This window comes from Cnephaeus nilssonii (genome assembly GCF_951640355.1).
Source record: "Cnephaeus nilssonii genome assembly, chromosome: 15".
NCBI classification, from domain to species: domain Eukaryota; kingdom Metazoa; phylum Chordata; class Mammalia; order Chiroptera; family Vespertilionidae; genus Cnephaeus; species Cnephaeus nilssonii.
In genome coordinates this window covers 45382141-45406657 of record NC_137086.1, presented here as the reverse complement: position 1 = coordinate 45406657, position 24517 = coordinate 45382141, and the positions used below count along the sequence as shown (strand labels likewise).

Here is a 24517-nt window from a genome sequence, read left to right as displayed (position 1 = left end):
AGTGACTCAGTGGGGGCCTCTCACCCATCCCTGATCCAGGTTCCAAGCATGTCCCTGCACAGAGGTTGCAATCTCTTGGAGTCACCCATCAGACATGGTTTGGGACATTGGGCCTCACGTTTTCACTTTGTACCAGGCCCTACAAATTATGTAGCTGACTCTCCTGTTTCCTCTAAAAGATGCCCTTTATCTCTTCTCCATTGTTTAGCACAAAACAATAATAACAATGTAGTAACTATCATTTACTGAGCTTATATGCTGAGCCCTTTATTTTTATTTTTTTATGCTGAGCACTGTGAACTGTAAGGAAGATGAGACATACAGAGATGGCTGTAATTCCAGGTAGTGTGGTGCAGAGTAAGTGCAGGTGAAGCAGGGATGGCATCCAGGTGAGGGCTCTGAGGGTCAGAGGTGGCAGATCTGGCCCCGAGGAACTCACAGCAATTCAATGCACCCTTGGTCTCCTGTTCCGTGGGAGGCCCAGGTGGGAGGCTCTGTCCTTGGATAATGGGAACAAGCAGGACAGCCACAGAGTCTGGAGAACCAGCAGAGAACACATTGTAACACTCAGAACTAGATGACTCAGTGCCTTCTGGGGATCTCTTTTGGGTTGTTTCCAGACCTTTTTAACCCAAAATGAGAAGCAACTAGATTTGAGCAAGCACTGTGAAGGCGGTCCCCCACAGCCACTTCTCTGGCTGTAAAGAAAATCCCAACTGATCATTCAGAGGCAAGTCCTCACCTCACTGCCACTATGTCAGAGAAGAGGACTTCTGGGACTTGGAGAACCAACCTAGGGGACCAGACACCAGAGGATGGACCAATAGATAATCAAGGGCACAGTCTTTGTTTTGCTAGCTCCCTGGGGGCAGAGAGCATTGTCCCAACTTGGGAACACTTTAGATCAGTGGTTTTCGGGCTTCAACATGCATCAAAATCACCCAGCAGGCTTATTAAAATAGAGCTGGGCTCTACCCCAGATTTTCTTAAAAAATATATCTTTTTTCTTAATTTATTTCAGAGAGGAAGGGAGAGAGAGATAGAAACATCAATGGTGAGAGAGAATCATTGGTTGGCTGCCTCCTGCATACCCCACACTGGGGGTCGAGACTGCAACTCAGGTATGTACCCTGACTAGGAATCAAACCATAATCCCCTGATTCATAGGTCGACACTCAACCACTGAGCCATGCCTGGCCAGGCTACCCCAGGTTTTCTAGTACAATACATCTAGGATTGGGTCTGAAATTTTGCATTTCTAACAAGTTCCCAGGTGAGGTCAATGCTGCTAGTCTGGGCAACACACTTTGAGAGCCCAGGCTTTAAACCCAGAGCAGAGCAGTTAAGGACCCCACAAACAATAATCCATTATTGCTGGCATCGAACTCCCGCCCCATCTACCACTTCCCCACATACCCCACCTTCCAGTCACACCTGACCTCTTGTGGTCCCCCCAAACCTTCCCCACTATGTTACATGTCCATGACTTTGTTATTTTTTAATGCAGAGCCCTATAAAAATAAAATAAGAATCAACTCTAATTATCCTATCCAGAGATAGCTGCCACTGACATTTGGGTGTGCCTGGTAAGAACGGAATGAGTTGCCTGCAAGTTACGTTGGAGGAAAGCTTGCAAATAAATCTCTCAAGTGCCTGCTTTTAAATGTTGGAGTGTGAAGCAGCAGCCCCCTCGCCTCAGGAAGGCGTTCTCTCATGTACAAGGATTGCCCTCTTAATGAAAATTTCCCAATTTGGGGAATAATGTCTTGTTTTTGTATAGCAATTTACAAAGCACTTTGGGCATATGTTGTCTTATTTGGGTTAAGTGTTTGCTGAATGAGGGCCCAGGACTTGCTCAAGGTCTAATCAACAGAATCAAGACTGGAATCCTGGTCTCTGGCTCCAGGCTCTGCTTTTGAGGTTTTCCTACCAAGGCCTCATCATTGTTACCGCAACATGGTTGACCACTTCCTGAGATGGTCTCTTGACAAAAGCAAGCACACTGTCTACCGCTTCCAGCAGCTCTTTCTTTTGTAGTGGTGTACCCTCCCCCACTCTGTCTCCACTATCCCCTGCAAGTGTCTAGGTCAGGGAGCTGGATGAGCTAGAAAATCAGGGCTCTGAATCTCACTGCACAGTGACTACCTGCATGTAGTCTATATCCAGCTCAGGTCACCTCTCATCTGTCTCCCTGCAGAATCGATTTCAATCTGACCGGCCCAGGACCCCCTAGTTGAGCTTTCCTGACATGCCCTGCGGATGGCATCAGGTGGTAACGATCAGATCCTCAGACCTGTTTTAGTTCTGGCTGAACTGGCTCCCAGACCTCTGAGCACTGGCTCTCTGCCTCTCTTACCAGCCTCTTCAACAGCCTCAGCCTCATTCTCCCTCCCTTCCTTCTCTTTCCTTCCTTCCCCTACTCATTCGTTTTTAGTCACTGAAGTCCTGCTTTCATCACTTATATGGGTTTGCCCAACAGGTGCTTTGGGTCCATAGCTAGTTCAAGCCCAAAAAGCAAGTACAAGATTCACTGGTCTCAAACAGCAGCAGTGAGCTCTACCCCGGCCCCACTAAAGAATAGGAAGCTGGAGGGAGGCCAATGGGCAGCATCTTCCCAGGGCCCAGTGTGAGCAGAATCCTGAAGGTTCTGCAGTAGGAGAAGCAGGGAGTGGAGGAAGTGCATATAAGGAGAGAACTGGAATAGAGAGTCTGATGGGGCAAGATCAGGCTAGCCCTGGCCAGTTGCTCAGTGGTTGGAGCGTTGGCCCTCTTCCTGAAGGGTTGAGGTTTCAATTCCAGTCAGGGGCACGTCCCTCAGTTGCAGGCTCAATCCCCGGCCCCAGTCAGGGCTCATGCAGGAGGCAACCAGAGGATGTCTCTCTCATATCAATGTTTCTCTCTCTGTGTCTCTCCCCTTTCCTTCTACTCTCTCTAAAAATCAATGGAGGAAAAATATCCACAGTGAGGATTAACTAAAAAAGATCAGGATAGATTTAGGCAGAAGCTGGATCACTCAGGGTCTTGAAGGTTCTGTTAAAGAGCCTGGATTATACTCTGTTCAAATTTCCTCTTTAATGAACTAGGAGGCGGAGAGATGTTCTATACTATCAGCATGCAAGGCTTCCAGCAAAGCCACTCCGTGATTGCCAGTTGTAATAGTAGTAGTAGTAGTAGTAGTAGTAGTAGTAGTAGTCTATATATATAAAAGCCTAAGCAACCGTTGCGACCGCATGACCAGAACAACTGGTCAACCAGTTGCTATGGTGCGCACTGACCACTAGGGGGCAGATGCTCAACACAGGAGCTGCTCCCTGGTGGTCAGTGCACTCCCACAGCCAACCTCCTGCAGCCCCTCCCCCTGGCTGGCCAGCCCCCGCCCCATAGGTCCCAATTGGGGCCCTGGCCAGCCAACCTCCCTCCCCTCAGCTGGCCAGCCCCCCAATAGGCCTCAATTGCCAGCCAGGTCAACGGACCCCACCCATGCATGAATTCATGCACTGGGCCTCTAGTAATAATAATAATAGCAATAATAATGACAAAGATAATTAGCATTTATTATCTATTTTGTTTCTGCCATCACATTTAGAAATGGATTAATTTTCAGCATTTATTTGACCACATCTTTACCTCTGAGACTGAAACCAGAAAATAGTAAAGATCAGAGGCTCTGAGCAATACTCCTGTGTTTAGAACTTTTTACTTACAGTCACCTTCAGGGTGAGGAACAATCCGGCAGATTGGAGACTAGTTTTAGGCAAGTTAATTCTGGCATATTTTAGCCCCAATTCCTTAGGCTTTATTGTATTTACTTTAAATATATTGACATAGAACCACCTTGGGATGTGTAGCTGAATATGCTCCTGCTATTGAGAATTGAAAGGAATGCACTAAAGGCAGCCATTCTGGTCTACACTGCTGACCGAATGCTATCTTCTTTTACCACGAGATGTCTTAACAGATCAGCCCAATTCCTAATTGTCAGAAAGCATGATCCAAGACCAACCACTCTAAAATCAGCATAGTCATTCATGGCTTTAGTCCTACAACATTTGATTGGCTCATTTTCAACAATTTTATTCGGTAAGTTTTATCATTTAGTTATTCAATATTTCTCAACCGGGAGCAATTTTGCCCCCCATGGGACACTTGACAATGTCTAGTAACAATTTTGGTTGTCACATCTAGAGGAGTGAGTGGTGGCAGGGTGTGCAGAGGATGCTACAGGCGTCTAGTATGTAGAAGCTGGCTGAGGAAGCTACTAACATCCTGTAATGCACTGGACAGCCTCCATGCCAAAGAGTTATCTGGCCCAAAATAGGTAGAGTGCCAAGGCTGAGAATCCCTGAGTCATACGGAAATACTATTTTAAGGTGAGTATATTTTTGGCCCTAGCTGGAGCGATGGCCCACAGATTGAAGATTCCGGTCAAGGGCACATAACTCAGTTGCAGGCTCAATCTCCCATCCAGGTCTGGGCGCGTGCGGGAGGCAATCAATCAGTGTGTCTTTCTCACATCAATGTTTCTCTCCCTGTGTCTCTTCCACTCTCTCAAAAAAATCAATGGAAAAATATCCTCAGTGAGGATTAAAAAACAAACAAACAAACAAATAAAAAAGATGACTATAATTTTGGAAGATTCAGTGGGAGGCTATATTGCTTAATACTATAAATTCCCTGGATTCTTGGTTGATGATTTTTTATGGCCATGTTGAGAAATTGGTCACAACTCTTTGAAGTTTTTCCAGAAAAAAAATATGTTACAATGATGCTTTTGAATGAAGAACAATTGAAGCTTCTCCCTGCATGTTGGAGCTTGTACTGGACACACCCAGAGTAGTTTTCGGGGCAGACTCTTGGCCCTCTGTGTATTCTGGTTAGTGGCTTTAACTTTCATAGAAGAATGTCCTCTCTACACTCTGTCAGCATCACTATCTACACTCAAGTTCTTGCCCAAGAACATCACTGTAGCAGGGAGAGCTAGCAACCCAGCACAGACTAACACTCCTTTTCACAGGTGAGCATCACTATCAGGCAGTGGCCGGCTTCTTTCTCAGCACAACCCCCACCAACCCCTTTGCATATAAACCCCTTTGTGCGTCACTTCTGGGCTGATATGATTGAGAAGCAGGCTCACTATCACCTTGTCTTCTCACATCTGCTAACTGGGAGTGGAACTGCAAGGTGAATGGAGCCCAGGTCCCTGAGTTACCCTCTGGAGGTGAGCAGCCCACCCATCAAGAAGACCTGCTTGGACGTTACACAAGCAGAAATACACTCATGGTAAGCCACTGAGATTTTGGAGGTTTGTCTCTTACAATACTTAATGTTACCCAACCTAACCTCAAACACTTCACCACCCACTTTCTTAATCAATTATAAAAATCATTGTTTATAGAAGATCATCTGAAGCTAGGGTCAGCAAACCATGGTGTGTGGGCCAAACCCAGCCTGCTGCCTGTTTCTGTATGGCTGCAGTCCACAGCTAGGAATGGTTTTCACAGCTTTAAATAGCTGGAGAAAAAAAGACTAGAGAAAATAACATTTCGTGACACCTGAACATTATAGGAAATTCTAATTTTAGTGTCCCTTAATAAAGTTTTATTGGACCCCAGCTACACCGATTCTCTGAGACTGCTTTTACCCCACGATGACAGCACTGACCTCACTTCCCTAATGTCTAAAATATTTACTATCTGGCCCTTGACAGAAAATGTTTGTCAATTCCTGGTTTGAAAGATATGCAGACCATCCATTCATCTAGATATAATATTTAGAAATTGTCTCCTGCTCCTTTTCTGGTAGGAGAGAGTCTGGATAGGGTACAGAAAGCCTGGGGCTCATGCTAGGTCTACTTTGCTTTATCCCCTTGTCGGACAGCTTTCATTGAACAGTTCCAAGGCACTATTGCAGGGCTATTTTTGAGGACCCCAGGAGATATTTCTCTTAGGTCTCAGGACCTGGATAATCTGTGCCACTCCTTTGTGACAATCCCTACCACAAAGTATTTGCTTGGGCTCCAAGGAGGCTCAAAGCCAAATCTATAGGCCATCTTCAACAAACAGGCTTTTAGATGAATTTCTTGAACACTAATATTCCCTGGAACTATTTTATTGCCCTACACTTTTTTTCTTAGCTTTCATAGCTTTCTTTAAAAATTCTACTCAATTGTAAATTTTTCTCCATGCCGCTTCAGAAATCCCTTTCTGAAATAAGGCAAAATGGGGATTAATAAAACTATAAACAAAAAAACTATGGATTGTATTACATCATTATAAATGTGCTCAATTGTTCTATCATCAACTTGTCTGTGCTGAGAACTATATCACAAAATCCCTTTGACTGTATGATTGTGGGTCTCAGAGGGGAAATTGAATGAGATGTGGGGGCAGAAGCAGCAGCTCTAAGGCCTCACTTGTTAGAGGAGGTGAGAGACACTCACAGAGATACAGGCGGGTTCCTCTTCTAGCTCTTTCCCAATTGGCAGCCCTGTGGACCAGTAGTGAGCCCAGGTGCCACCACCAGACATTTTGTTTCAAACCAGCAGGAGCACTAGCCATGCCAAACCCTCCACCTTCCACAGACTTCTGCACCAGCCCCCCTTGCAGGCTAACTCCAGCTGCAGGATGTGCCCATCCTCCTGATTTCCCTGAAAGTCTCAGCTCAGTGACCAGCACGAGGGCTAGTTAGTGACTCTTTAATCCTCTTCCCAGACCTGTGCTCTCCCAGACACTCCCACAATTGTGTAAGGTATCATTCCTCCAAATTCCTTATTCTATGAAACTCATAGGGATCAACTTTCCTGATTGAACCTGGACCAATAAAATAATGTGACGTATTTTATTACAAGTAGGATTACTAGTGAGGAACACTTCTCTCTCCTAACTCCCAACCTCTGCTATTGGCCAGATATGATTTTCTCATTAAATGAAAATGCCCTCATTTCGAGATCCCAACCTGGAAAAGAAGCATTTCTAATTCTATAAGGTTCCACCCAGTGCTGAGAAAATTCCTCAAGTCTCAGGCCCACGGGAAGGTGCAGGCGGTGTTAGAGGTGGATGGACTCAGCATCACTCTGAGGCACCTCCTCCCTCCCAACCTCACAAGAGAGTTGGTGTGGCTCTCTCCCACGTGTTTCCTCCCTCAGAAACAGAAGATGGCATTTTTTCTGGCTGCTTGGAACCAAGTACCACCCTCCTTGCTCCAATGATTTTCCTAAATCTTCTCAGACTCAGCATAATAACATCTGACCTGGGTTGTGGGTGACACTGATTGCCTTCTTGGTGTACTTTGAAAGATACTGGAATTCAGTCATTACTGATTCATTCTTTGGGCTATACCCAGACATCAATGCTTCTTCTACATTGAGAGTGTCTTCTCAAAAAGCAAATGCTTCTCAGAGACACCATAATAGCCCTAACTGGTTTGGCTCAGTGGATAGAGCTTCGGCCTGCAGACTGTAAGGGTCCCAGGTTCGATTCCGGTCAAGGGAATGTACCTTGGTTGCAGGCACATCCCCAGTAGGGGGTGTGCAGGAGGCAGCTGATCAATCTTTCTCTCTCGTCAATGTTTCTAACTCTCTATCCCTCTCCCTTCCTCTCTGTAAAAAATCAATAAAAAATATATATTATTTTTTAAAAGATACCATAATAATAGCATACTACTATATAGCTCTTACTTTGTGCCAGAGACTGTTCTGGGCACATCACAGATATTAATTCACCTAAACCTCCCAACAATCCTTTGAGGAAGTTACTTTTTAAAAAAAATATATTTTATTGATTTTTTTTACAGAGAGGAAGGGGGAGAGAGAGAGAGAGAGAGTTAGAAACATCGATCAGCTGCCTCCTGCACACCCCCTACTGGGGATGTGCCCACAACCAAGGTACATGCCCTTGACCGGAATCGAACCTGGGACCTTTCAGTCCGCAGGCTGTCGCTCTATCCACTGAGCCAAACCGGTTTCGGCTGAGGAAGTTACTTTTACTATCATTCCCTTTTTCAGATGCACAAATCAAGGCACCGAATGGTTAAGTAGCTTGCACAGGGTCTCCCAGATAGTCAATATCAGAATATGAACACCAGAACCTGGTTTGGAATCTTTTTTTAACCAGTACATTTTATTATATCTCTGCAGAGATAAATGGCTTTGGCTTGATTTTATTTATTCATTTACTTAGTCAATAAATATTTATTGAGCATTTCCTATGTGCTGGATAGTTTGCTGGGCCCTGTGGATTTGGTGGTGAATGTATCCCCACCATCCCTGCCTCCATGGATATGGTCCTTGCTACCATAGACTCATTTGCATTCTCATATCTACTAACATTTATATTGTCTGGGATTTTCAATATACAGAATGCTTTGAAAAACAATAGTGTACAAGTAGTGTAATAACAACCATTTATTAAGTGCATACTGTATGCCAGACATTGAGCTTGTTTCTGCAAGTTCTCCACACAGCAACACCAACCTACCCCACCCTGCCATGCCTCAGCCAGCCTTCCACAGCTCACCACTGGGGCCCTTTAACCACCTTCCTGCCCAGGACCAGTTCAGATCCACTGTAATTTCCGTGTTCATTATTGTTTGGAAGGAGTAGAGGGATTGGGGTAGGACCCCTATTGGTCCCAGAAGTTGGAAGCTGTCATTATACTAGAATTAAGTTGAGTGATCCTTTCCTTTATCTGAAAAAAGACTGGAATTTATTTAAGAAGGTTTTTTTTAAGTATTTACTAACCAATTTTATGAAGAGACTTTAAAAATCTTATTGCTGTTATTACTAGTTACCTACACCACATCAAACAATGTTTACAGAAATCAAAACAGTTTTTATCTCAAATTAGCCCTTCACCAAACTTTTAGAACTGAGGTCATGATGTCTTCCCCCAAATGCATTATTCCTCCTATATTCTCTATCTTGTTTAATGGCCTCTTCATCAAACTGGATCCCAAGGAGTATCCTACCTTCTCCCCTCCTTAGCCCACACTTCTCTCCACACTCAGTTAATCCTTGTCTTCACCTGTCAGTTTGGGGCACCATATCAATGGCCAGAGCCTGCTGTGTCCACATCAAGCTCTAGGATGACCCCGTCTGAGACCAGCTCCAAAAGCTAATGCTGAGATTGTAAGAGGAAAATGATTCTTTTTTTAAAAATTTTTATTGATTTTTTACAGAGAGGAAGAGAGAGGGATAGAGAGTTAGAAACATCGATCAGCTGCCTCTTGCACACCCCCTACTGGGGATGTGCCCGCAACCAAGGTACATGCCCTTGACCGGAATCGAACCTGGGACCCTTGAGTCCGCAGGCCGACGCTGTATCCACTGAGCCAAACCGGTTTTGGCGGAAAAAAATGATTCTTAAGAAACAAATTCTGCCAGTGCTACGTGTCCCAGGCGGCGAGGCAGCGGCGGCAGCATCATGGACCAGGTAATGCAGTTCGTTGAGCCAAGTCGGCAGTTTGTGAAGGATTCCATCCGGCTGGTCAAGAGATGCGCCAAACCCGACCGAAAAGAATTCCAGAAGATTGCCATGGTGACAGCAACAGGATTTGCTATAGTGGGTTTCATTGGCTTTTTCGTGAAATTGATCCACATCCCTATTAATAACATCACTGTCGGTAGCTGAAGGCCTGTGGATGAGGGGTTCCTCTTGGGGATTGGTGGACAGTGCAGATTTGAGAAGCTCATGGAGTAAAAACAAAATTGCCTGCATGTTTTGTGTTCTTTCTTTTTTTCCAAGATGTTTTCTGTTTCTAAATTAAAATAATTTCAATATTAAAAAAAAGAAACAAATTCTTCCTTCTGCTTTATCTTCAGCCAATCAGGACCCTGGGAGAATCTTGTTCAAAATGCTTTGGGGAAGACAGGTGTGTAATTAAGTCTTATCTGTCATCTTAGCTAAATGTTTACAAAGCCCAAATTAAAATTCTGAGGTGGAAACCATTTATTTTCCAAACAGGGGAAGGCCAGGCTGCTCACATAGCATGCTTATCCCTCTCTCCCCAGAGCCAAGTCTTCTGGGTGGTTAATCCCCAGAGGGCTGAGACTGCCCAGTAAAAGCCACTTGGCAACAGGTGCAACCACCAGTCTCTGGGAAGACTGGAGGCAACTAAGGACCTGACCTAGGGTTGGATGAGTAGAGGATGTGGGATAGGATTGCATTAAAGGCAGAGAACTGTTTTTGTTGTTGTTAATCTTCACCTGAGGATATTTTTTCCCATTGATTTTTAGAGACAGTGGAAGGGAGGGGGAGAGACAAAGAGAGAGAAACATAAATGTAAGAGAGACACCAATTGGTTGCCTTCTGTGCTCGCCCCCACCAGGGATTAAGCCTGCAACCAAGGTACATGCCCTTGATTGGAATCGAACCCTTGACCCTTCAGTCCTTGGGCTGATGCTCTAACCACTTAGCCAAACCGACTAGGGCCAGAGAATATTTTTTTAAATAATTAAGTTCATAGATAAATCCCCAGAAGTGGAATTGCTGGGTCATAAGGGGGTGGGTGGAGGTGGAAGAGGGTATAGAGAGGATAAATGGGAATGGGGGGAAAAATAAAATATAATAAAAGAAAAGAAAAAAGAATAAATTTTCTATGTGGATAATTATATCAGCTGCACGTTATGCTGGTTTGTCTTTTCCCTATTGCTGATGTGCCGAATCCATTGTGGTGCTTTTGTAAATAAAGTTTTGTTGATACAAAAACAAACAAATAATTTCACTTCCTCTTTATCCCTCTGTGATGACTTCTGTTCTCACCACTCTCCAAAATTACCCTCACCAAGTCACGACTGACCACTTGCTTACCTCCTCCCAACTTGGGCTCCTGAGCTTTCAGGCCCCTTTTTTCTTGAAATTTCCTTCTTAATTGGTTCTCCTAGAGATCCCCTTTCACCTCTCCATTCCCTCCTCTAGATCTGCTGAAGGTTCCACTTTCTCCTCCCATCCTCTAAATGCCAATATTTGTTAAGAATCAGTCCCTGGGTCTTCACTTGTTTCTCTCCACACCTGCTCCCTCAAAGAGACCACCACCTCTACCCTAATTGACCCAACACTGTCTCCTCCAGGTGAACTATTCACAGATACAGTCAGCACCTCTACCTGTAAAAACTCTTCTCAGTTTCTGTGCCTTTCTCAAGAGCTGTGCTACTGTTTTGCCATCCAAGATTAAAACTGAAGGGTCCTCTCTGTCTCTTCTCTCTTCCTTGTCCTCCTTATTCAATCAGACCCCAAGTTTGTCCACTTGCCTAGCTAAAACCCATCACTGTTTCCATTGCCACCCCTCTAAAATGAGACTTCAACATATGCCTACGTAAAGACCTTAGCCTCCTAACTGGTCTCCTTCATCACAGTTCTGAATGCTGTTTCGGGCTCTATGCAAGGGCCATATTTGGCTTGAGTTCCAAATGAGTCATTTAGAGTCATTCTTATCACTTCAACTTTGGATTCACAGCCTTTTAAGTCATCTGCAAAGAATGAACTCACCTTTCATCCATTCCTATCCCAGTGATATATTTGGATATTGGATTGATCTTCTTGTTGATAATTTAAAGTTCTAGCAAAACTTTTTTTTTAAGACATTGATGAATAGGCAGAGACTGTAGAGAATTTGACCTTTAAAGAAGAAAAAAGTGTTGAATAAGATCCATATTTATCCTGTGTGTCCCCTAAGGATTGTACTGTGTGGTGTATGGGAATAGAGTTCAAGTAGAAAGCATCAGTCTTGCTGGGTTAAGGAGTCAGAGGTCAGAGTTTTGAAAAGCAATTGGGCATTGAAGGTGAAAATCCTGGAAAGAAGGGAGTCATAGAGGAGGAACCCCAAAATCTTTGTGCAAAACCCCCTCATATCGCCGAAACCGGTTTGGCTCAGTGGATAGAGCGTCGGCCTGCAGACTCAAGGGTCCCAGGTTCGATTCCGGTCAAGGGCATGTACCTTGGTTGCGGGCACATCCCCAGTAGGGGGTGTGCAAGAGGCAGCTGATCGATGTTTCTCTCTCATCGATGTTTCTAACTCTCTATCCCTCTCTCTTCCTCTCTGTAAAAAATCAATAAAATATATATTTTTTAAAAAAAACACCCTCATATCTTTGTATGACTTTGAACTAACCATGTTCAGGGAAAGAATCTAAGCAAACCAGCAGAAAGCAATGACTGAGCAGCTAAATGTCTATGAAGATATTTTAAAAATTGTCTAATATTGAGGAGACTGAGTTTTAAGTTCAAGTTTAAACTTCAAACAACTTTAGAGTGCCTTACTTTTCCAGTAAAATCCCATGAGTACCATATTTTAGGAATAAGAAATATATCCCAAGACTAAGGGCTAATCCCTAGGGTTAAGGGGGAACTAGCCCTGTCATAACAGGACCAAAACAAAGCATTTATAATAACTGAGTGTTATTATAAAGTAATTTAACTGCTACCTAGGACAAAACTTAACTCTCTTTGGAGTAAGATAGCTAAATCCAGCACCTCTGCAATGTAATATCCAATATTGAATATATTACAAAAAATTATCAGACTAATGAAGAAGCAGGAAATTGTGACCAATAGTCAAGAGAAAACAGTAAATGGACAGAGACATATTGGCAACCCATATGTTGGAATTAAAAGACAGGATTCTAAAATAACAATGATAACTATAATAAAGCATCTCTGGGTGGATATGATGTATGAAAGAATGGGAAGTTTCAGGAGAGAGATGAAAATTATTTAAAAACTAGAGGCCCGGTGCATGAAAACTCATGCACTCAAGGGGCGTCCCTCAGCCCGGCCTGCACCCTCTCACAGTCCGGGACACCTCGGGGGATGTCCACCTGCCAGCTTAGGCCCACTCCCTGAGGGATCAGGCCTAAGCCGGCAGTCAGACATTCCTCTGGCAGCCTGGGAGCCCTCGGGGGATGTCCGACTAATGGCTTAAGCCAGGCTTAGTGCTGCCACGGAGGAGGGAGAGGCTCCCGCCACCACTGCTGCACTGGCTAGCCATGAGCTGGCTTCTGGCTGAGCGTCACTCCCCCTGTGGAAGCGCACTGACCACCAGAGGGCAGCTCCTGCATTGAGCGTCTGCCCCCTGGTGGTCAGTGCATGTCATAGCGACTGGTCATTCTGCCCTTAAGGTCAATTTGCATATTATCTTTTTATTATATAGGAAGATAACCAAAGTTTTCTTCCTTTGTGAGATAATAAGAAGTCTAACACATAGGCAATTGAAAACCCAAAAAGATATGAGAGAGAATTGAGCAGAAAGAAGGTTTGAAAAATATGAACAAAATTTTTTCTAAGTTTTATTAAAAACATCAATTTATAGGCTCAGAAAAGTCAGCAAACCTTAAGTATGATAAATACAAAAGAAAAAACAACTATATTATCAGTTAAGTTTCTGAAAACCACAAAGAAAGAGAAAATCTTAAAAGCTGCAAAAGGAGAAAAAACATTACATCAGAGAGAATCAATGATAAGAATGACAGCTACTTTCTTTCCAGAAATGATAGAGGCCAGAAGTCAATAGAACGATATCTGTAAAGTATTGAAAGAATAACACTGTCAAACTAGAATTCTATTTCCAGTGACAATATCCTTCAAAATTTAAAGTGGAATAAAAATATTTTAGGTAAATAAAAACTGAATTTATCATCAGTAAATTCACACATGAGAAATGTTAAAGGAAGTTCTTCAAGCAATAGGGAAATGATACCAAATGAAAGTTCAGATCTACAAGAAGTTATGAAGATCACCAAAAATTGTAAATATATAAAAAATTTTAAATCTTTTTTCTCTTATTAAATTATTAAAAGATAATCAACTGTTTAAAACAAAAATAACAATCTGTTATGAGGTATATACCTTTGTGGAAGTAAAATATGTAACTATATCCGAGTACCTACTGTTTTTCTTTCCTTCTACCTAGCTATCCCTAAGGGATGAAGAAGGGCCCTTCAAATTGGCCAACTCGCCCGCTGGTGTGGTTCAGTGATTGAGCATCAACCTATGAACCAGGAGGTCACTGTTGGATTCCCGGTCAGGGCACATGCGCGGTTTGCGGACTCGATTACTAGTGTGGGACATGCAGGAGCAGCCGATCAATGATTCTCTCTCATCATTGATGTTTCTATCTCTCTCTCCCTCTCCCTTACTCTCTGAAATCAATAAAAACATTTTTTAAATAATAAAAATTTAAAAGTTGGCCACCTCAAGAGCTTCAAATCAACTGCACAATGACCATCAATATTCTCTTTGGTTAGGAAGAAACTTCCTTCCCAAATTCTGTCCCCTTTTCAGGCCTCCTGATGTCTCCCAGGGCCTAGCCCACCCCGCGGTTATGTAAGGTTCCTAAGCTTTTGTTCATTCTCCATAAAAGAAGAGCCCGTTGATTCTATTCGGGAACCAGGCATTGAAAACCTCTTCTTTACAGGGCCTCCACATTTTGCTTCTTCTTTTGGAATAATTTCCTCCTCTCTTTTCTAGTTAATCCTTATTCATCCTTCAGATCTCAGCTCAACTATCACTTCCTCAGGGAATCTCTCACTCATCTCTCCTCCATTCCCTTCATGCCCCATGTCTGTGTCCATGCCTGCATGTCATGTACGGTCTCTCAGTTCCTCTGGACAAGGCATCACCATAGTCATGCCCCCAGAACCCAGAGGCTGAGCCCACAGAACCACTGTTGGGTTCATGGAATACACACCTACCTGCCTTTCAGGATGTTCATCTCTTCCAAGCTCTTTGGACCTTCTTGATGTTGATTGACCTCCAGTTCGAACTTCTCTCATCACCAACTGTTAGATTCTTCTTGCCAGGGCCACCTTCTTTCCCTCAATTCATCCAGTGTGCTTGTCATAGTCAACCTTATTCTGCTGCATCCTTTTGCCAATAAATGCCATGTTATGTCCATGTAAAACTGAGCCTTGGGGAATGCCCATACTTAGAGGCAGGAGAAAGGCAAGAAGGTATTTCAGGCCAGCCAGGGTTAAGAACCCATCATAGGTATTACTATGGTACCGTCATAGCATTTGTGACATTATATTATCTTTGGCCTATAACCCTGTTCTTCATTGTATCCAGTGCCTAGCACAGAGTCTGGCTGCATATATGCATTCAGTCAATATTTGTTGACTAAGTGAATAAAAATTTGAAGAGTTCAAAAAGACCCATAGGAAATGGATTTATTAAAGTGAAGGAAGGAAAGTTTTGAGAAAGTATTAGGAGTTCTATTCTCCCCCTTCCCCAAAACCCCCAATCCAACCCCACCCCACCTCTTGCAGCACTGGTGTGGCAGTTGGTTGGCCACAGTCACCCTGGAAAGGCTGGGTGAGTGCCTGTCCATTCCTGATGCCAAAGTACACCTTGAAGTCATGCCTGCCCAAGAGGGTTTCAATGATGGTCAATTCTTCTTGTACTAAAAGACATTACATAATGAGGTAAGTGGCATTACGGCCATTAAGGCCTGGGATTAATGAGATAACATACTCTTAGTATATTCTCTGCAATTATCTGAGTGTACTTGACATTTACCTCTAATTCAGTGGTTCACAGTCCTGGTGTGACTGCTCTCAAGGTGTCTCTAATAATTGCAAGTATATCAACAGACTCTCCAAATGAATGATTCACTTTAATACAGATTCCCAGGTCCACCCCAGACATATTGTTATAATAATTTTATGGTCATGAGACAACCCCTCTAATGTATGAAATAATTATTGTGTGAAATATTTGCTGTGTGGAAACCCCAATACTCTGTAACTTCCAAAATTAATGAGCACCCCACTATCTTGATGTAAAAGCCCTGAGCCCTTACAGTGTAAACGCCCTGCTCCTAGCAGAAGGCACACCGTCCGGCCCACACTGATAAGAACACAAGTTGTTTACTTCCGTATATATAAGCCTGGGACCATCCTCAGTTGACGTCTCCTGCCTGATAAGAGGAGGACTCCATGTCGCTTCGTGAGACAAGCCCCTGACTGCTCTGCTGTGTGAGCCTGAACCAACTGCGGCCGCCGGTCTCTCTCTGTTTTCGTCGTCCGTCCTTCAGTGTGCATCGCCGGGTGGCCTTTGCTGGAGCCTAGGACCCACTAGGAGTAGGTAAATAAACCCTGGGTGATTGCATACTAACTCTGTCTTATGTGTCATGTGTTCCGGTTCGGCTCAGCTGTCTAGACATTGAAGTACCAGGGGACAGGCCGTTATTGCTGACTCCTGGTCACCTGTGTTTGTCCCACCAAGTCTAGACAGAAAATCAATTAATTGGGGCATAATTGGGACACATATTTAATAGGACTCCCTGGAGTTGAGCCTAGAAACCTGCCTTTTCCATAAAGATTCTCAGATGACTCTGGTGCAACACTCAGGAATCATTGCTCTATGTCAGTCCTCTTGTTTTCTGGATGAGCAAACTGAGCCAGGAGGATGAAAATGACTTGCCTAAGTCACACTGTGCCGGGATTAGGACCAGGATCCAGGCTTCCTGGCTCCAATTCCAATGCTCTTGCAACTACGGTGCACAGCCTCCGAGTCCCCAGACTCCGGCTCCCACTTCTGGGAAACTGAGCAAGGCTTAATTACAGGAGCCCTGCTCTTTCTGGCCTTGCTCCTCAATACCATGCAGCCTGAGGGGGCAGGGAGAGGGGTGGGCAGTGGGTGTGGTGTAATGTGATCAGCTCTGAGGGGCTCTTTCAGCCACAGAGGCAGAGGCTGGGAGCCGCTGTCCCGCTGGTCGGCTGGGCGCCCCACCTCCCACCAGCTGTTTTCCTATCCAGGCTCCACTCAACCCCTCCCCACCCCATTTGTCAACAACTCGCAGAGATGAGAAAAAGGCAACAGCTATGCACGTGTGTCCTTGGAACTAATGGCACCGAGAAAGCAACCTAGAGGTTGTTACTGGAAAGGCTGCCTGAGCTGTTTCCATAGCAACACGGACATCCCCTGCCCTAGCGGCTACGTGCTGCCCGGCATGTGCACTTTCCCGGGTCCTTGGAAAACACTGCACACTGCTATCTCCCTCTGGCTCAGGGGTTCAGGAATGAGCTGTTAATCCTGGTATTGAGATAATAATATCCGAGACATCCGCGGGACCTTGAGCCAGTGGGAGCTGAGGAAACACGTCTGCAGACGGTCCGGGGAGAGACCCAGAACTCGGCCACCTTCACATTCCTCCTCCTGCGACAGGAGCTTAAATGCTGTTGGATGAATCGCTGGGCACATGAGTCTCTCCAAGTTCCTTTGCTCTTGGAGGTGCGAGAAAACCAGAGCAGAGCCTGCAGCAGAGCCTGCAGTAGGCCCTTCCCAACTACGCAGGACGCATATCCATCTCCAAATGGCATCTGAGAGCCTCTGCTTTGCACTCCTCACACACCTGTGTCTGCTGGCCTCTCTGAGCTGCAAGCCACCAGAGCTAAATGGATGCAGGGTGGAGGAGGTCATTGCTGGGGGAGAGGGGACATCTGTGATACTTTCAGCAATAAAGATACATTTTTTAGAAAAAGAGTAACAGCCCAGCGGGGCGTGGCTCAGTGGTTGAATGGTGACCTATGAACCAGGAGGTCATAGTTGGATTCCTCATCAGGACACAGGCCAGGGTTCCAGCTCCATCCCCAGTGTGGGGGGCAGCCGATCAATGATTCTCTCTCATCATTGATGTTTCTAGCTCTCTCTCCCTCTCCCTGCCTCTTTAAAAATAAAAACATATTTTTAAAAAAAGAAAAAGTCAGTAACAAAGTGTTACCTCGCCCAGGGGCATGTTCCCCTCCCTCTACAGAGCCCTCCCCCCACAGCCCCTACCTCTGAAGCACACACACTTTGGGAGAGAGGTATGCAGCAAAGGATCCCCAAGAGTGGAATTTCAAGCACCAGCCATGAAACTGCTTTTAGAAAAGGGGAGGGGATGCACACTGTCCTGAAAATTATTTGCCATCATAACCATAGCCTGGAGCATATTTAAAAACATCGATCTTCTTTATCTTCCTTTGAAAGTGGGTTTCACATAATTAAGGGGACATTTCATTGCTGTATGTTTCTTAGGAAAAGCGCTGAATGCAAGCTAGTTCCTTAGAAGCCCCACAGCATTGCATTACTGCATGCAGTCAATGCATTTTCTTAAGTGGTTTTCATACTTGGAAATAGCAGACGAGTCTGATGAACAAGTTAGGTAAATAAGCCGGATAATGCCATTAGGGATGAAAGAGTCCTTGCAGCTTTAATCAAATGATAAAGGCTTGGGGTTAGTTGGTTTGTGTGGTTATTGTTTTTATAGGGTCCGTGCGTAATTCAGGAAACCATTTCACGTGGGTCCCCTGATCAGGCACCGTCTCAGGCCCTGGGGATGGCGAGAAGTGGTCCTGGGATGGGATGGGGCTCCCTGCCCTGGAGGTGAAAGGGGGTCCAGTCCACTGGGGAGACAAAGAGGCAACCACAGGACATAACTGCTTCCCCGCTCCCCACCTGGCCTCAGACCGCATCCCTTCTGAAACCCCCAATCTGCCAGCTCCTTCCCGTCTTCACTCAGTGTCCTTGGGCCCTGGAAACTGCTGGAGAAAACTCAGCCTCACCGCCTGCCATCCCTTGAGGTTCCTGGGGACCTCCAATCTGCCAGCTGTTACCTCCAGAGCCTCCCCCGTGCTGGCTTACTCTCACACAGCAGCTGCTCTAAATTTTAACCGCTGGTGTTTGCCTCCACCCTCACCCCTGCTCCAGGAGCCACCATCTCCTCCCTCACTAGCAGCAGATAACTTTTACCATTTCCTCAGGAAATAAAGGCTGAGCGGCTGGAGCTTCAGGCTCCCAGTCCTCCTGGACAAGGCCCCACCCCAGTCAAGCCCTGGCCAAGGCAGCGCTCCAGGGCAGTTAGACAGGACTTCATCCTTCAGAGGTGAACGGCCTGATGGAGGCTTTGAAACCACAACTCCTCCCAGGGCACGTCCTGGGACTCCGCTCCAACCCAAATGCCTTATCTAAGAGCCTTTCTGAAGATCCTGGTGCAGATGTTGGCCCCAGTCTGCCTGCAGACCCAGACAGACCTGGAAAGGCTCTGGATGGCGGCCCGCCTCTGAAGTTAAAAGCTGGGAGATGGCGGCAAAAAGTAGCCACAGGATATCCGACTACTCAGAAGCTGAGGCCACACGACCACGGCTGGATTCAAGGAATGCATACCTACCTGTCTAGTTTTCACCTGCCTGCCGGGATGCTCATCTCTTCTGAGCTCTTTGGACATTCTCGCCCCCAGTCGTGTCTTCTAAGGACCAGTCCTCCCCTTATCGCAGGGAAGGAGACAGGCCCAAAGCTAAGGCTTCCCTAGTGATCCTGCTTTCCCTCCCCAAACAACTGTCTTCTGATGTTACCCCTGCATCACATTGTTACAGAAAACCGGAGAAGAACCAAGCAACGCTCAGAGAGTTTGGAGTCACACTTTATTCTCCGCGGTGGGCTTAGAGAAAATGAATTCAAATTCTAAGCAAAGCTACAAGCAGAACTTCCCTTTTTATTAAAGAGCCAGCCCTATGTGTGCTTAGTGGTTATCTCGCTGCTGGCCTTGAAAACAACACAGTTCTATCCAATTAAAAAATACACCTGGCATGGCATTAAGAGTATGGGCGTATCTAGTCTCTGGCCTACAAGGTCACACAGCTAAGTTTATCTTCCTTATTATTCAAGCAGGCTAAAGCAGGCTGGAAAGCAAAGTTATTTTTTTAGAATAAGAAGCCGTCTAAAAAATAGCAGAGAATTCCAAACAGTAGTTTTACAAAATAGGTGTTAGCCTTCTCAACATAAACATACCTGAGTCTTCCCCCCAGCTGTTTAAAAAGGTGAAGGGATTAGCCAAGGAACATACATGCATAACCCATAGACAGACAACAGTGTGGTGATGGTCAGAGAGAGGGGGTTGGGACTGGGTGGAGGTGGGCAAAGGGGTAGAAGATGGGGAACACCTGTAATAGTGTCAGCAATAAATAAAAATAATAATAAAAATAAAATAAAAACAAAGGCAGATACAATAAACCCTTAATCCTCTGTTCCACCAGATTCCATTTTATAGTGCTCTTTTCCTCCCCAGTGAAGGTTTATTTAGAGAATAAAGAATTATTTGGGAAAGGTTAAACATTCACAAGATTTTCTTTTTAAAAATCAATATTAAGAAAGCACAGCCCTGCCGAAACCGGTTTGGCTCAGTGGATAGAGCGTCGGCCTGCGGACTCAAGGGTCCCAGGTTTGATTCCAGTCAAGGGCATGTACCTTGGTTGCGGGCACATCCCCAGTAGGGGGTGTGCAAGGGGCAGCTGATCGATGTTTCTCTTTCATCGATGTTTCTAACTCTCTATCCCTCTCTCTTCCTCTCTGTAAAAAATCAATAAAATATATTTTTTAAAAAAGAAAGAAAGCACAGCCCTAGCTGGTTTGGCTCAGTGGATAGAGCGTCAGCCTATAAACTGAAGGGCCCCAGGTACAATTTCAGTCAAGGGCACATGCCCGGGTTGTGGGCTCAATCCCCAGTAGGAGAACTGTGGGCCATGAGGCTGCAGTGGGCACAGGGGCAGGTCTCGGCCCATCCTCCATGCCCCCATCCGGCCCTCCCACTGCAGTCCACCCCCCCGTCCCCCTCCCCCCCCCCGCCCTCCCCCCTCCCCCATCCCCTGTCTGCTGGCAGCCTGCAGGGCCAGCACTGGGTGCCAGCAGCAGATGTGGGCGGGACTGTGGCGCTCGGGAGCAAAGAATTTTCAGTAACCACCAGAGGCTCACCCCAATGACAGTGACTGGCACTCCCGCTCACCTGCTCCACCATCCTGCTGCGACAGACACCCGCCATGTTCCTCTCTCTGCCACCTGCTGCTGACACCTGCCATGTTCCACACGCACCCCCTGGTGGTCAGCGCACATCATAGCAACCGGTTGTTCAGTTGTTCTGCCATTCGGTCTATTTGCATATTAACCTTTTATTATATAGGATAGAAAGCTTTCTCTTTTCCCAGATTTTAAAAAAATTCTACACTTTTTTTTTTTTTTAACCAATGCTTCTCAGTACTGGTGGCATTGTCAGGGTGGGGACTTTTATAAAATATCAGTGCCTCCATTACCTCTAGAGATTCTGATTTAAATAGATTTCTTTTTCAAATCCTCTTTTGAGTATATATTTCCATTGATTTCTAGAGAGAGAGGAAAGGAGAGAGAGAGAAACATGGATCAGTTGCCTCCCATACGTGCTTCAACTGGGGATTTAGTCCACAACTTTTTGGTGTACGGGTCAACACTCCAATCAACTGAGCCACCCAACCTGGGCTATATAGATAATTCTTTTTTTTCTCTCACTATATTTTTATTTATTTTTGAGAGGAAGTGAGAGGAAGAGAGATAGAAACATCAATGATGAGAGAGAATCATTGATCAGCTGCCTCCTGCACACCCCCTACTGGGGATCAAGCCCACAACCAGGGCCCTTGACCGGAATGGAACCCAGGACCCTTCAGTCCACAGGCCGATTCTCTATCCACTAAGCCAAACCAGCTGGGGCTAAATAGATAATTCTTGAATAAATTCCCCAAGTGATTCTGAAGCTCAGTCAGCATTGATAACCAGTTTTTTAATATTTAAGATTTTATCTTTTATATTTAAGTTTTGATTCATCTGGAATTTGTACTAAGGTAAAGTGTGATATGAAACTCAACCTAGTTTTTTTTCCTGAAGGCTATTCCATTATTCCAATACCATTTAATAAATCTAAACTACCCAAACTGACTCCAGAAGAGAGAAAAATTCCTGCTTCCACCACTTAATATCTGGGTGATTTGGAGCAAGTTATTTAAACTCTCTAAGCCTCAGTTGTTGTTTTTTCATCTGTAAAATAAGGATAATAATACCTCATAGACTTATTTTGAGAATTAAAAAGGTTCACAAATTTAAAGCCCTTAGAACAGTATTGGGCCTTAGTAAAATGCCATATTAATATTTGCTACTATATTTGCTACTACTTATTTGGCTCAGCAAATGAACATGTGCAGAGCCAAACCAGATATGATAAAATGTTATGTAATCATTATACTTTTAAAAAGTTTAATTTAAGTGAAAAGAGATATAAAATTAACTCTCTAGATTTTTTTTTAATGTATACAGTAAACAAACACTAAAAAGTACTAACATGTTAACAGTGGTTATATTTGGGTGAAAAGAGATCATGAATTCTCTTTCTTTTCTTTCTTAATGTTTCCTATATTTCTCCATTTGCCTACAATAAGCAGGTACTGCTTATATTCAGGGAGGAATGAAAAGTTTAAAAATTGCTAAGTAAAGAGTGGTGATCTGGATCACATCCCTCAACACATGTGTTGCCCTGCCCAGCACCATTCGAAGAGCTCATTCTCTATGTTACATCCATGTCACGGAGTTTTCTGGGGAGTGAGGACCCAGCATTGGGACTCTGTCTCCCGGCTGGTATGCAGGGAATTTTCTGGGCTATTCTAATCCAGCTAATTGCCCCTGCATCCAGCCTGCATTATGCTATCACTGTATCAACCAGGTCATGAAAGACCTTATCAAAAGCCTTGCAAATGTCTCCATTTGTTGGGTCAACAAATATAGATTGAATCTCTATTATGCTCCAGACTTTGAGTCTATCATGTTTCCTTAATAGATGACTCTAGAAACAATGGGGGCGGGGGGAGGCGGGGATGAGGGCATGTGACAGGGGGTAGGGGAGGCTGGGGGAAGGTCAATGGGGAAAAAAAGGAGATATATGTAATACTTTAAACAATAAAATAAAAATAAAAAAGGTGAGACTGACATACTTTGTTTTTTAAAATCTCAGGCAGAATGCCAATGACTGATGCTTTTTCAAAAGTCTCCCAAACTGTACTATCATTATTATTTTTTCTAAAAGCACTGTTTTTATTTATAGAGTCCTAACCACTTCAGCGGCCAGAGAAGTGGTAGCGGTTCCTTTTTCAACCAGGGCCTCCAGAATGTCAGTCTGTTGTTACCAACGCACTGGCAAGTGGAGTCATGGATCTGGCAAACTAACTACAGTGTTAAGTCTCTCTCTGCTGGAACAACAGGTGAATGTCCATCTCCGCTTCTGTAAGCATCCAGAATTTAGGATTTTCTACTGTAACTACTCCAGCTTCTATTTCTGAAGGTTTGAAATCAGTTGATAGAACAGTAGACAGGCATGTAATCACAGTTTCCACTGTCTGTTCAAAATATTTTCTTCACTTTTTTTTTTTTTTTTTCAAGAAAACTGGTTGACTTGGTTTAACTCCTGCTGCAGTGGCTTGAAACCCACAGTGGTAACCGGCAAGATCACACCTCACCTGAGGGCCTTGTTCTTCCTCTATACCAATTAAAATCACATAGCATGCCCTAGCCCAGTGGTTGGCAAACTGCAGCTCGTGAGCCACATGTGGCTCTTTGGCCCTTTGAGTGTGGCTCTTCCACAAAATACCACGGCCTGGGCGAGTCTATTTTGAAGAAGTGGCGTTAGAATAAGTTTAAGTTTAAAAAATTTGGCTCTCAAAAGAAATTTCAATCATTGTACTGTTGATATTTGGCTCTGTTGACTAATGAGTTTGCCGACCACTGCCCTAGCCAGTTTGGCTCAGTGGATATAGCCTTGGCCTTGGATTGAAGGGTCCCGGGTTTGATTCCAGTCAAGGGCATGTGCCTCAACTGCAGCCTTGATCTTCAGCCTCGACATGCCAGAAGCAATCACATGGATGTTTCTTTCTCTCTCTCTCTCTCTCTCTCTCTCTCTCTCTCTCTCTCTCTCTCTCTCCATCCCTTCTACTCTCTCCAAGAATCAATGTAAAAATGTCCTTGGGTGAAGATTAGCAAAAGTTTAAAAAGTAAAATAAAATCACACATTAACAAAGAGGCCTCATTTTAGCCTCATTGTGCGTGTAGACCTGAGAAATATCAGCAGTTCTTTTTCACAGCGTGTCCACAGGAATCTCATAGGCCCACTTGTATTTCCAATTAGCTGCCTCATAGCACGCCCTCTGTACCTGGGACCTGCTAGCCGCTGCCATTCCATTGTTTTTCGTTATCTTGGATTAGTGAGTCACCGTGCTGGAATCCAAAAATTTATCAGGTATTTCCTACTGTGTGACAATTACTGCACATTTTTTCCCTCTGACAGCTACTGATGTAAGGCCACCCTGGTTAGGAGCCTTAAAAGCATATTCTACTTGGTAGTGCCAGCCATTGGGTGATAAAATGGTATTGTGGTAGTCAAAACCAGTGCCAGAACCACGAAACATGTTGGTGCCCCCACTACGTCAAGTGAGTCTCTGGGACCCGTAGCTTTGGCACCAGGATTATTATTATTTTTTTATGATCTAGTCTAGATCTTGTCTGGACTGAAGCCGAACTCAGCCAGTGGTATTTGAACAAGCTGTGTTCGTCTCATCTGAGCACCCAAATGACTTTACTTCAGCTCTCTGCTTCCTGGCCTCTGTCTCTGCCCTAAAATGGCTCAAAGAGCACCACTGGGACCAGCCCTTTGTCCTGCAAACCCTCCGGGACCTGGGGTATAACTTCTTAGTGCCCGG

General features: G+C 44.7%; 1 protein-coding gene and 1 pseudogene across 2 annotated transcripts; one reads left to right on the top strand and one right to left on the bottom strand.

Moving 5' to 3' along the window:
• Positions 1–9381: 9381 nt before the first annotated feature.
• LOC307111653 (protein transport protein Sec61 subunit gamma-like) lies at positions 9382–10951 on the top strand (the record flags this gene model as incomplete). The annotated part of the gene is made up of 2 exons (XM_079791641.1): positions 9382–9618; positions 10914–10951. The coding sequence occupies exons 1-2, from the start codon at positions 9420–9422 to the stop codon at positions 10949–10951; spliced, it is 237 nt and encodes a 78-aa protein (XP_079647767.1). The 5' UTR covers positions 9382–9419.
• Positions 10952–22991: 12040 nt separating this feature from the next.
• Positions 22992–24226, bottom strand: LOC307111652 (proteasome subunit alpha type-6-like; annotated as a pseudogene). The gene is made up of 2 exons: positions 23836–24226; positions 22992–23330 (listed from the first exon to the last, which is right to left on the bottom strand). The product of its transcript is annotated as a proteasome subunit alpha type-6-like (transcript).
• Between the last annotated feature and the right edge of the window lie 291 nt (positions 24227–24517).